Genomic DNA, 14,090 nt, shown 5'->3' on the forward strand with positions numbered 1-14,090 from the left:
TCTTGTTACCTCATGTCGTTTCATGATATCCAATTTGCGACGGAAAACTATTAGATCATCATTGCCAATATGTTGGTTTCCACGTCGCAGCCACCTACAAAAAAAATATGAAATAATTAGTGCCGACGTGTTACATTATTGATTATTTTCAAATGAATTTTTTTTCAAAACAACTAACCTGTGTCCGAGTGGTTTGTTTTCTATTATAGGAGGAGTTCTCTTTGGAGCCAAAGTCGTGCAGCGTTCCCATGCCCACATTTGGATTAAGATGCACATACCTCCGATTGATTTTATTTTGTAATCGGTGGCGCTACACATCTCTCTGTATAAATAAGCAAGCACGGCAGGTCCCCATGCATACGTGCTGCACTGTTCAAAGTCCCGTAAAAATTGGAGGTACCTTAGGGAAACTTTACTGCTGCTTTTATCAACAAATAGAACTCCTCCTATGAATCTGAGGATCCATGCACGGGTAAACCTTTGTAATTGTTCTACATTACCGTCATGGATATTTATTTCTGAAAAATGGTGAGTCAGCCAACTTAATTTGACCACATTGCCTTGAAGTTCACCTTCCTGTGGTCTGACTCCCAATAATTCTTCACACAATTTAGCCCAATCAAGATTAGTCTGACCAATTAATGGTGCCCCCTCAGTATGAAGACCTAACAAGACTGACACATCTTGAAGAGTAATCGTAGCCTCTCCGCATCTCAAGTGAAACGTGTGTGTCTCGGGCCTCCATCTTTCAATCAAGGCTGTAATTAATGAAGAATTAATTTTCAGGTACCCCATTTTCATTATCCAATAGAATCCTGATTGGCGAAGCAGAGGAATAATTTCCTCTGGTATTTCTTCTTGTCCTTGATAGATGGGTACAGCTCGTCTGATATGTAGTTTTCTGTCTGCTTCCCCATTCCAAACATGTTCGGAAACATGTTTAGGTTGCAGCCATAAGACGTCTCCATCTATTGGACCAGACTTAATATGTATACTAGATGAAGATGATGACGAAGATGCCATTGATGCTGAAAAGTTAAATATAATACAAAAAATTGACAACAAAAATTTTACATTAAAAAAAGTAACAAATTTAAATAAATGTTCTAAAATACTCTACAAATAACAAAATTACAAATTTAATAGCTACACAAATTAAAATAAATGACCAAATTAAAATACATAGATTTGTTACACGTACAAAAATTTAACACAAAAAACATAAAATACTACCTAAAATAGTCTACAAATAAAAAAAATTAAAAATTACATACCTAAACAAATTTAAATAAATTACCAAATTCAAATACATAACAAAATTAAAAATTTAAACACGTACATCAATTTTACACAAATAAACTTAAAATACTACCTAAAATAATCTACAAATAACAAAATTACAAATTAAATAACTACAAAAATTTAAATAAATGACCAAATTAAAATACATAATAAAATTAAAAATTTAAACATGTACATAAATTGTACACAAATAAACTTAAAATAATACCTAAAATAGTCTACAAATAACAAATTTAAAAATTAAATAGCTACACAAATTTAAATAAATGACCAAATTAAAATACATAACAAAATTAAAAATTTAAACATGTACATAAATTGTACACAAATAAACTTAAAATACTACCTAAAATAGTCTACAAATAACAAAATTAAAAATTAAATAGCTACACAAATTTAAATAAATGACCAAATTAAAATACATAATAAAATTAAAAATTGTTACACGTACATAAATTTTACACAAAAAAACTTAATTTACTAACTAAAATACTCTATACATAACAAAATTAAATATTAAAATACGTACATAAATTTAATTAAATGCCCATATTTTTTTCCAATTATTAAAATTTAAATTAAATAACAAATATTGTACACAAAAAAATGGTATTAAATCAAAATATTTTCATGGAATAAAAAATTTAAAGAACGTATTTTAATATATATATATAATTAATAAAATATCATATATTTCAATAAAAACTATAAATAAGTCAATTAAATAATATTCACATTCTAACTAAACCTAAAATATCATATATAAAATACAAATAATATCATACAAACCTAATAAATCTAAACCAAATAATAATAACATAACAACTAAAATTAACCTACAAATAATTTTATCACAAATAATAACATACAAAATTAAAAAATCTTAACAAAATCATATTAATAAATTCACTACAACTAACATACAAATCATAATATACCAACTTAAATTTGTAACATAACTAACCTAACATATATCTATATATATAACGTGCAAATCATAAGAACTTAACTTAAATCATAATATATCATTACAATTAAAGAAAATAATATATATCAATTTAACTATAACTAACCTAACATATATATATATATAACACAACTAATAACATATTATTTTTAAAACCTAACTTAAATAATATTAACCTATCAACTAGAGTTACCAAGTTAAGAACCACTTAACAAGTACAGAGAAGTCACGCGTAATATGAAGAGGAGAATATGAGACAAACCACGTATAAGGAGTGAAATAAACCACAACCCTACAAACATAAACAAAAATGAAGAATGCAGTAAATATTTATATAATATATATACACAATAAATATTTATCATTCAAAAATACTTACCAAAAACAAAAGACAACAACAAAATGAAGAACGCAGTCAGTCTAATGGAGAAACTTATGAAGAACAATAGCGAAGCAAAGAAGGAAGTGCAGTTGTGCACTCTCAGAGCTCCAGCTTTTATAATGGAAGAACCAAAATTTTCAAGCAAAGGCAACCCGCCAGCCATGCTGGCGATCCGTGGGCAAGGCAAATCGCCAATGGTAATGGCGATTTGGCCTTGACTGACGCGCTACTGCACTGCCATGGCAGGACTAGCCCTCAGGTATTGGAACTCGCCAGTTTGACTGGCGGTTTCCTACGCTTTTTGCATATCGCCAGTTTTAATGGCGATTTCAGGACTGCATGCACGTACCGCCAACAACATGAGCGATTTGCTCACTGAGACCAAACTCACCATTGGCAATGGCAGTTTGGGTCCTGCATGGCATGCACTCCACGTTAAAAACTGCCCCTTGCCGGAAATAATAACAAAAGAACCCCATATGGGGAAATACTTTTTAAAAGAACCCCAGATGGGGAAATTTGCCCACTTAAGCAGTTAGGGTATGTAACTTCCAAAAGTGCTAACAAACAATCTAATGGCTTCCCAAACACTTTCAAAACCTTAATCATTTCGAAAACATGATTTCCTACAAAATCTAACATCAATTACAATTATTTCCATGCCCAAAATCACACCGACATGAAATTGTTGCAATGTTAGACCTTCCTTATGAGTCTCCAAGCTTGGGTTTTTTAGAAGAAGAGAGAAAGGAGAAGCCTTGAGCTCAACAACACCCCTCACCAAAAACCATGAAAGCATAGCCCAAAACCAACACAAATGAGAGTTTGCACAAATACCCATTATGGATCAACTCAAAGAAAAGGAAGAAAGAGAGAAAGAGAGCTCGTCGTTCCAACAATGGGATCACAAACTAAAGAAAAGGTAGGAGAACCTCTTGTCTTGGAGAGAAGAAATCAATTCCCATCCTTAAGAGAATTCCTTGTGGGTGGAGGAGAAATAAGAGTTTGTGAAAGGAAAAGAGAACACCTGGGAAAAAGAGAGAAATGGGAGTGTCTCTGGATATAGGGTTTCTCATAAAGAATAGAAGAAAATAGGAGAATGAACTCTCCCCGCAAAAGCCAATGGCCCAAACCAAAGCTCCAACACAATTCAACACATCATCTAAGCGATTTTTTTTCCAGCAACATAAAATAAATTTAATTATCCTTGCAATTTAATTAAAATCACTTAATTATCCATTAAGAAAATCACAATATTATAGTAGAAATGAAAAAAGTGTGGGAGAATAAAGACTTCAATATGACTAACTGTGTTGACAGAGCCTTAACTTCTTTTTCAGACTAACGCTTTCCACACCAGTTTCAAGAATCAGCTGGCAGTGGTGCTCCTTGTTCCAATCTTCAAGCTTGGGTGCTACCTATGGATGATACTCAAGTGTAACATTGATGCTACTTTCAGGGATCACAAGCTCAAAATAGGTTGGGGGATACGTATGTGTCTGTGACAAATTTGGCCGTTTTGTTGCTGCAAAAACAAATGTGCATAACATCTGTTATGATGTCAATATTGGAGAAGCTTTGGGCCTCTTTTTGCATTGAAGTGGGTAGTCTCTCTGGGATATGATTAAGTCATCTTTGAAACGAATTGCATGACCATTGTTGATATGGTTAATTTTCCTGTTACTATTTTTTTTAACTGTGTTGAGTTAAGTGAGTGTAACAACATCCTTTCACACCATTATAACTTAAAATGTTATCTTTGCCAAGAGGCTAATATGGTAGCTCATTCACTAGCTCAGCCTACCATTGATTCTACTTGCTCCATTGATTATTCTAGTATTCCTATTAGTATTCATTCCTTGGTTTTTAATGAAATAATATAAGGTATTTCTTGTAAAAAAAGAAAAGAAAAGAAAATCAGTGTCACAAATTTCCCTAGAGTTGCTTATTATAATTCAATTATAGCATCATTGAAGTTAGACCGTATATTAAGGAACACAAAGTAAATGGATGGACATTTAGTAATATCAAAATCGCATAATTTTAAAAATAGAGACGTTAAATGCTCACAATAAAAAAATGTTTAATTATACTTTTTAGTTGTTAAAATTTAAAATGAATATGTTTTTTGCCTCTAAAAATTTAATAAGATTATTTTAGTCCCCAAATTTAAAAAAAAATACATTTTTAATCCTTAAACATAGACACTGAAATGTTTTTTTTTCTTAAACATGAAATTTGATGACTAAAATCATATTTTTTTAATAAAATTTGAGGAATTAAAATACATTTTTTAATTTGGAATATTAAAATTGGATTCATTGTTTTAGATTTTAGTAACTAAAAACATAATTAAGCCTAAAAAGAATTAAAATAAAAATCTTATGTTAGAAATTATAATTATAATGGTACTAAAAATTGTAGTAATTAACACATCACTTGGTTTTAAAAAGAAAATTCCCAACAAAAAAAAAATGGATGTTTCATTTGCAGTTATAAATATTTTAAATCTAAAAGATTGATGCACTAATACAAGATTTTATTACCTAGAAAAAAAAAATATACTGCAACACTTATTTCAATACAAATCCGACATACGAAAACAAAATAAGCACAAAAGTAAAAATCTTGATGACTTTTGCACAAACTTAAGTTTGTAGTTAATTCCCAAACTTGCTCTAAGTAGTTCGGGTTGGGCATGGCCCATCTTAAATTACAGTTGCTTCTCGAATCTCATTTTGACACTACAATAGGCCATAGTCGGAAACCGCAAGGTCGCTCCGCTCGCGTCGCCGCATAACACAACTTCCAATTTTCACAACCACCACCATTTAACACTTGATCTAACTACTCATTAGCTCACTCATTAGTATCATTATTCCCATTTTCAATTTTCAATTCACCTTCTTCCTCTGCCAGAGCATGAAGCTGCTGCGTCTTCGAATCCTCCTCATTGCTCTGCTTCTCATGTTGTGCGCCCCATTTTCATCTTCTTCCAAACCCAAAGACCCCTTCCTCGGCGTCGCCCCCGAAGGTACCTCTTCTTCCAAGCTCCACGCATCATTTTTCACTACCGTTTTTGTAATTTTATTTTATATTTTGAGATTGTTTTGGTTTTTTATGTTTCGATTGAAGAAATGCGTGTTGCTATTTCTCGCAGATGACGACTATTACAAGTCTTCCGATGTAATAAGTTGTAAAGATGGATCCGGAAAATTCACCAAGGCTCAGTTCAATGATGATTTCTGCGATTGTGCTGATGGCACCGATGAACCTGGTTTTTATTTAAATTATTAATTGTTTAATAATTAATAGTATCTGATTAATTTTATTTGCTTCATATTGGATCCTTTGCTGTTTCTGGAATTCTCTGTTTTATTTTTTTGGGGGGCAGGTACATCGGCATGTCCTGGTGGAAAATTCTATTGTCGGAATGCAGGACATTCTCCTGTTTACTTGTTTTCATCTAGAGTGAACGACGGAATTTGTGGTGAGCGCGACGTGTTTATCTTTTTTAATTTTTATGATGATTGTATTGTGCAATTCTTATGGTATGGTTATGAAAATTGAAACAAGGAAAAAGGGTGGAAATTGAAAGAAGAAGAATATCCTAACTGGATAGTTATGCATGAACAAGGTCCTATAAGTACAGGTTTAGAAGGATGTGTTGACTATGATTATGCATTTATTGATTACTTTTCAGTGTTCCATTTGATATATAAGCTAAACGTTTTGGATCTGGTGGATATGTTTTGAGCTTATGGGAATGCTTTCGCTTTATCTTGTTATTCTCACTGGTATTATTTGAGGAATTAATTTTATAGATATATGGCATAGTGATTGGAGAAGCTGGTGGAGTAATGCTGGCTGGCACTTGATCTAGATGGAATTTTTTTTGGACATTGTCATTATAGTTATTCCTTCTATATTTTATAAGTTCAATATGGATTTTTAATTCTGTTACCATGTAACAAGATTGATGAGTATGGAGAGTGCACTAATTGTTTTGATCCTTTTCACTAACATTGTGCATTTGCACATCCCTTCTGAAAGTGTTTTCCTTGCTTTTAAATAATGGCATTCAAATTGTCTGTGTTGTAAAGTTAAAAGTGCTGTTATCCAATACATTCCTTGTCTATACTTTGAATTATTGTAGACTTGTGAGTTTTGTTAGCTCTGAAGTAATTTGTTTTGCTTTCCTGCCATAATATGTAGATTGCTGTGATGGAACCGATGAATACGATGGTCAAGTAAAGTGTCCAAATACCTGCTGGGAGGCTGGTAAAGTTGCTAGAGACAGACTGAAAAAAAAGATTGCCACTTATCAAGAGGGTGTCAAATTGCGAAAGCAAGAAATTGAACAAGCTAAAGTAGCTATGGAGAAGGATGAGGCCGAACTTTCAAAATTAAAAAAGGAAGAAAGTATACTTAAAGGGATCGTGAAACAGCTAAAGGGTATCTCTTTTTGGTTCTATCCTGTTCTTGTGAATGCTTTACTTAATAGATATAAACTACATGGAACTTTGGTTTAAGGATTTTGATCATAAAAATAATGATCATCCACACAAAGACAAAATGGAAAGGAAATGTGTCAAATGTACTTGTGGCTAATTTAAACATGCTACTAATAGGTTTATTTTACATTGGTAAGAGGATCAAGTGAATGCATGGAGAAATCTGGTTAGGGATACAGGAATGAATTTAGTGTTGTGTTCAGTTTGAAGTGTTAGATGCCTTCGTTGGTTTTGCAAAAAACCTTCTGAATGTATAAATTAGGGATTAAGGATGCAGTGAGTGCATTTAGTGTTAAGTTAGTTTGAATTGTTAGATGACTTTATTGGTTTAGCAAAAAAACCTTTTGAATTTATAAATTGAGTACAAATTGGTAAGTGTGCAAGGTATTCTGGACTGTCTGTTTAATTACACGTATGACCACAAGCAACTACTTGCAATTGATGAGTGACATATGATGAAGTAAGATCATCATTATCAGTGTATTTAGCATGCGAAAGTTGAAGATTCTGCTTTTGGCTTTTTTCAAATTTTATAATTGAGGAGGGGCAGCATTTTACATGTTCTGAAAAGCAAACATGATAAAACATGTTTGACTGTTAAGTTTACAGATTTCATGCTATGTTGTAAACTATATGTAATTTTGATCAGGGAGAAGAAGGAATATACAATTTTTTTTGGAAGTCTTTTTGCTTGTGTAGCAATTTTCTATCCTAGCAGTGGAATACTTTCTTTGACAAATTCCTTTTGCTTACACCACAGATCATAAAGAACAAATAGATAAGGCAGAGGAGGAGGAGCGTTTACAGAAAGAAAAAGAAGAGAAGCAGAAAAGGGAGTCTGAGGAGAAGGCTAATGAAGCAAAAGATAAAGCTGATGAAGATACAGAGCATAGAAATGAAGCTGAAAAGCATTCAGATATTGAAGACAATACTCTAGAAAATAACCATGATAAAATAGAAAATCTAGAGGGTTCTCCTGCGGATCAGGTTTGATTGCATTTGACATTAAGGTTGCAGAACTTGACAGTACAATCATAATGCACCAGACTGAATAATTTTAGTTTAACTTTTGAATGCATTAATCTGGTAATTGTCAATGTGAGGTGACACTATATGTGTGTGAGAAATTTTCCTGATCTTTCATTAACCCTGTCTCATCCTTAGGTTAGTTATCCTATGATAAAAAGAGTAATACCCTGTCATGTTTCTTGATGCAGTGAAATGCCCTACCTCTAAATAACATGTGAATAATGAATATATTATTGCAAGAAAAATCAATTTTTTTTGCTATTAATATGTTTACCTGTACTTGCAAGCACTGGTAGAAAAACAACTAATAATGACTATTTTTCTCCCATCCCACTGTGAAGCAGATTGCTTTGTCTTTCCTATACATTATTCCTTATTTGTGTGTGTGTACACAAGTGCACTTGCATGATCTTGCACTACCCCCATCACGTGGTAGTGGTTTAATTCTTCTATTTTAGCATTCTATGCTTTCTTACAGGATGAAGCAGGGGACAAATTAGCAGATGTACTTGATGATGATGATGATGATGATGATGATGAAGCCAGTGATAGTCATGGGAGTGAAGGATCTTTGCATAATAAAGTGGAAGAGGTTTTTTTTTTTTTTTGCATTTCTTTTCTTTTCTGAATTTTGGTTAGTTGAAATGACATTTTCTGCCAAACACATAAGATTTAAGACTTGCTTAACATTTTAGTTCGGTTTTCCACGCAATGTAGAATGCAAAAGAAGCTGAGGAAGAACCTATTGTTAAATCTGAAACTGATATAAAGGTCAGAAACAAAGAGTCTTCTGATGAAATCATCAATAAGGTATCTCTCTGGCCCATACTCTCAATCTGCCACGGTATGGTTGGAGTTTACTCTTATTTTACATTCATCTCATAGTTAAATATTTCAATTGATGTATACTGCTTGATAGATTCATGATCAAAAATAAAAATAGCATATACTACTAACAAGACTTATAAAAGCATAAATCCAGGATCAATAACTAAAAACGTAAATCTAGGAGCATTATTATAACATTTAAAAATGCATCAAAAGTCAAACCATATATATATATATATATATATATATATTGTGGAAAGAGAAACACGTGTAGATGCAGACAATGACCAGAACCCAAAGTAAAATAATGTGGAAAGAGAAACACACAAAGAATGATGGGGGAGTCGGGGAGAGGCAAAGAAGAGAAGAAGAAAAGGCAAAAGAGATACAAATGAAGAATGGACCCACCCTGGGACTGATTGGTGGGAAATTCTCTCTTTTCCTCTATTTTTTTGGAAATGGAAACTAGTTTTTAGGGTTTCCAGAATTGGGTCTCGCGTGACCTGACCCAGTTAGATGTGTGACTCATTGCAGTAGAATCGTGTGATTCAGCCTCAAAACCACGATTCTTGCGATTCAGCTGTAACTTAGGTGATTCATAGTGAAATTCAAGCACCAAAACAAGTCAGCTTCCGATTTACATCGCCAGCCTCTTGAATTGTATCATGAATTGTACGATACTAGTAACAATGCACTCAACTAATTGCAAGAAGGGCCACTTGCCGCACTTGAAGAATGCCAATAAAGAAACCGCAGCTCTTATAGATACAACAGAAGTTGCAGGTACCAAGCTTTCACTTGTAGCACCAAGGTTTAGGGCATCCATTGTTGCAAGACCACTCCCAGGCACAGGTCTCACATCACAGCAACACAATGGATAGTGGTCAGTGGTCACAGGTCTATTAGATAATGGCCTGGGACTGGGTTTTCATCCCTGTTCCCCATTCTACCAACTGGAAAACTGGGACCAAGCATCTATAGAAGGATCTCATGATCCCACTCAATCCTGCCAATTTTATTTCAGAGGTGGGAACAGAATGCTTCAGTTTCCAAAACACCTTGACATTGATTGTTACCCTTCTTTCTCTTTCCTCCTTAACAATCACCAGTAAATTGGAGGTGGAAAACCATAATGTCATTTTGAATCTACTAACTACCTTCATTGAGATCCCTATCTATGGCACATGAAATCATTTGGCATCGAAGTACATCGACCACTAAGCCCTTATAGGAGAAGAAAATAAGAAGAAAAAATTAAATAAGTTGCTAAAATTAGCTTATGCATAGGCTAATTTGTTGAAGCTTTCTCACTAAGCCCTTATAGGAGAAGAAAATAAGAAGAAAAAATTAAACAAGTTGCTAAAATTAGCTTATGCATAAGCTAATTTGTAGAAGCTTTCTCTTATTAGCTTCTCCAAAAGTTTGTTTTTAACTCGTGCATAAGCAAATTTTAGTTCACGGAGAAGCTTATTTCATTTTTCCTTCTTTTTCTTCTCCTATAAGTGCTTATGGAGAAGTTTATACAAAAAGGTCCAATGAGAATAAAGTTCCTTTTTCCTAACTTCCCACTTCTCATGAAACTGATAGTTTAGCTTACCATATACAATCACACAAAAACTTACAGTTAGAGAAGTCAGCAACCCCCACCTGTGAAGCACTAAAGACTTCTCTGGTTTCTTGAGAACTTTATTTAATCTACGATGACTCACCCAATCATGATGAGCTTTCTCAAAGCCCAACTTAATAACTGAACCACATTTTTGTCTTCTTTGAAGTTTGAATCATTCTCCACCTCATTCACTATTTGAGCTCATGAACCATGTTATAGGAGTCTGAGTGAGTTTGCATCAAGACAATTGTGATGGCTAGAGTTCATCGGTTCTCTGGTATTTAACAATCCTAGCTGTTAGTGTCGTTGCACTTATTTGTAGTCATTGGCACTGAATACAATCACCATTAGCCTTGAAGGTCTATTTCCAACAATATACTGTATGTTATGTGCCCTTTGCAATTCGTCAACCTTCAGCTCTTACTATATCTCCTGTTCTGATGAGATTGTTTTGTTTCTCATACAAACTGATATATTGCATAGTTATGGGTGATATTTTAGCTAAGAAATATCTTCAACTTTGCAATTTTCTTCCGCTTGCCTTTTCTGCTTGTTATTTTCTCTTTGTTGGCATATCTGTAGGGGAATGATGCATCTGAAAATACTGAGGGATTATCAAGGGAAGAATTGGGCCGGCTTGTTGCTTCACGTTGGACAGGAGAAAATACTGATAAGCCAAGTGCTGTACCTGATACAACATTAGACAATGAAGATCGGGAAGATCCAAAGGGGAGAAATAATGAGGAATATGAAGGCTATGCTTCTGAAACTGATGATGACAACAACAAATATGATGATGACAGCCACAAATACGACGATGAAGATGAAGTTGATGATGAATATCGAGAGGATGAGCATGATGACCTTTCTTCCTCCTACAAATCTGATTCTGATAATGAACCAGACTTGTCAGGTTTGTTGTAGATATTACATAATCTTTATCCAAGTTTGATATATAGATGGAGTTGTGATGAGAAAATTTAATTGAACTCATACGGTACCACAACAGATAATCCTTCTTGGTTAGAGAAAATACAGAGAACTGTACGCAATATTTTTCAGGTTGTTAATTTATTCCAGGCTCCAGTGAACCAGACAGGTAGACGTTTAATACTTTTATTTTTATTACCTGTATTTTATATCCACGTAGATGTAACTTAAGAGTTAAGCCTTTCTCTTTTGGGTTCTTTAGATGCTGCTCGTGTACGCAAGGAATATGATGAATCAAGTGCCAAGTTGTCGAAAATACAGTCTAGAATATCAAGTCTGAAGCAAAAGCTAAAACATGATTTTGGTTAGTATGCTGCTAGTAACATTTGTCACCATTATAGCATGAGTTGTAGAAATCAGTTTTGGAATTGATTTGAATAAACTGAAGTAGAACTTAAATATTACAGGTCCAGCAAAGGAGTTTTATTCATTCTATGATCATTGCTTTGAGGGCAAGGAGAACAAGTTACATTATATCTCCCTACCAGTTTACTTTCTCTTTTATTTGGTTTTTTTTCCGATTCTGCAAGTTAGATAGTCCTGCTCGTCTCACTTTCTGGTGATGGAAATTTTGTTCAGGTACACTTACAAAGTCTGCCCCTATAAGCAGGCTTCTCAGGAGGAGGGTTATTCCAATACCCGTTTGGGGTAAGGTTTTAGTAACTAGTTGATAATTTTTGTTAGGGTGCTTTTCTTCAGTATAAATAAAATAAAAAAAGTGCAAGCGTCAATTGGTGGAAACAAAGTTCTATTTCCCCCCCTCTAAAAAGGTAAATAATTCAATTTCCTTCTTTTTAACAGGAGCTGGGACAAATTTGAGGATTCGTACAGAGTAATGGTGTTTTCTAATGGTGATAAATGCTGGAATGGTCCAGATAGGAGTTTGAAGGTTATATGTTTTCAAATTTTAAAAATGACATGCAGTCATTTCTTACAATTTTGGCTAGATTATTTTGTCTCTATTCATTCTGTAATGCTTAAATAAACTGTCTTTGGTTAGATGTAGCAAGTGTACTTTTGTTAGATGTAGAAGTGTAATATAAAATTTAATTTTTTCCGTAAGAGCATGTTAATAGATAAATAGTGCCTTCTGGGTATGGGACGGGAAACAGGTGCAGTCCAAATCCAAATGCTGCAAGTTTTTCAAATTAAACTAACAAATTCTTTTTTATAACAAAAACCATAGTAGTCCAGTGGTGAAAATTCTCTGCAGTTGTATTATAGTGCTTAGTGTAGTTGCACATGGAAAGAAGAACTTGAAAGGCTCTAATTTGTGGACCCTCTGGGATTTAATGGCTTTGCGTTTTGAACAGGTCAAGTTAAGATGCGGGTTGAAAAACGAGATTACTGATGTAGATGAACCAAGCCGTTGCGAGTAGGGATTGCTGTCTTGTTTTTCTCTGCTGCTATCTCCTCTTTTTTGTCAAAATTTTCTATGTGATACTCTCCTTTTTCTCATTGTTGTCTCACTGGCCTCATGGCAGATATGTAGCTGTATTATCTACCCCGACCCTTTGCCAAGAGGAAAGGCTGAAGGTACTTCTCTAATCACATGATAACAAATGTCGTCTTTACCTTGATATGGTATTAATTGTTACCGGAACTTTACAGGAGTTACAACTCAAACTAGACCTTTTGAATTCGGAAATACCAGCAAACCATGACGAGTTGTGAACAACCGGGACAGATTTTAACTGGTAATTTTACTAGGCTGTGATTCTTTTTCTTGAGACTTGAGTCCCGAGTTGATCAAATTTTATTTTGAACAGGTAGTATGATGATCATAGAGCAAATGAAGAAGTGGTGCCCTAAGTTTTGTATGCTAGAGCTTACACAAATATGATATCGGGTGAGGTTAGGGAGAGGCTAGAAGCTGATTTGACTTGGGGTTGGTAATCCTTGTGGTTGTCCAAGTTTGCAACATTCTAATATGACTCATCCCGCACATTTTTCCTTTATTGAACTCAATTACGAAATGGTCTGTGTGCCTCTCCTTGAAATTGTCCATTCCATACCAAAGGATGGATATTTATACTATGCAAGATACTGGACAGTCAGAATTTCTTGAGCCAAAATTATTTGTTGGAATGAGTTCACGTTATTATTGATTCTTACATGGATTTGTGCCATCTGGAATTTTCATATTTTGTTTGCGTGGCCTCTTGAGGAGAGTTAATATATATATATATATATATGGTTTGAGACAAAAAAAAAAATCACAGGAGAAAGCCCAAAGGAAACCAGACCAAATTGATGTGAAAAAATTGAAAGTTGATCAATCGATTATGAAAAATGTAAAACTAAGGTCCCGTTTGGGATGGTTGTAAGTTTATAGTTTTTTGTTTTAAAATGCATTTTCAAAACGGAAATGGCAAAAATGAGGTTCAGTTACTTTTTTCCTTGTTTTGAAAACAATTTTTACTCTATTTCAAAAACAATAAAAATGAGTTTATTAATTTCTGTTTCAGT

General features: G+C 33.7%; 1 protein-coding gene and 1 long non-coding RNA gene across 2 annotated transcripts; both read left to right on the forward strand.

Annotated features, from left to right (window-relative positions):
* The first annotated feature begins 5,331 nt into the window (after positions 1-5,331).
* Positions 5,332-13,735, forward strand: LOC100811132 (glucosidase 2 subunit beta). The gene is made up of 17 exons (XM_006605472.4): positions 5,332-5,685; positions 5,812-5,928; positions 6,046-6,141; positions 6,867-7,106; positions 7,926-8,152; positions 8,673-8,786; positions 8,912-9,004; positions 11,214-11,544; positions 11,641-11,730; positions 11,824-11,925; positions 12,029-12,086; positions 12,201-12,269; positions 12,423-12,510; positions 12,935-12,996; positions 13,106-13,157; positions 13,233-13,318; positions 13,391-13,735. The coding sequence occupies exons 1-16, from the start codon at positions 5,574-5,576 to the stop codon at positions 13,293-13,295; spliced, it is 1,914 nt and encodes a 637-aa protein (XP_006605535.1). The 5' UTR covers positions 5,332-5,573; the 3' UTR covers positions 13,296-13,318; positions 13,391-13,735.
* Positions 9,011-10,351, forward strand: LOC106797798 (uncharacterized). The gene is made up of 2 exons (XR_001386972.1): positions 9,011-9,444; positions 9,557-10,351. It is a non-coding gene; the product is annotated as an uncharacterized lncRNA (long non-coding RNA).
* Positions 13,736-14,090: the final 355 nt, after the last annotated feature.

This window comes from Glycine max, chromosome 20 (assembly GCF_000004515.6).
Source record: "Glycine max cultivar Williams 82 chromosome 20, Glycine_max_v4.0, whole genome shotgun sequence".
NCBI classification, from domain to species: Eukaryota; Viridiplantae; Streptophyta; class Magnoliopsida; order Fabales; family Fabaceae; genus Glycine; species Glycine max.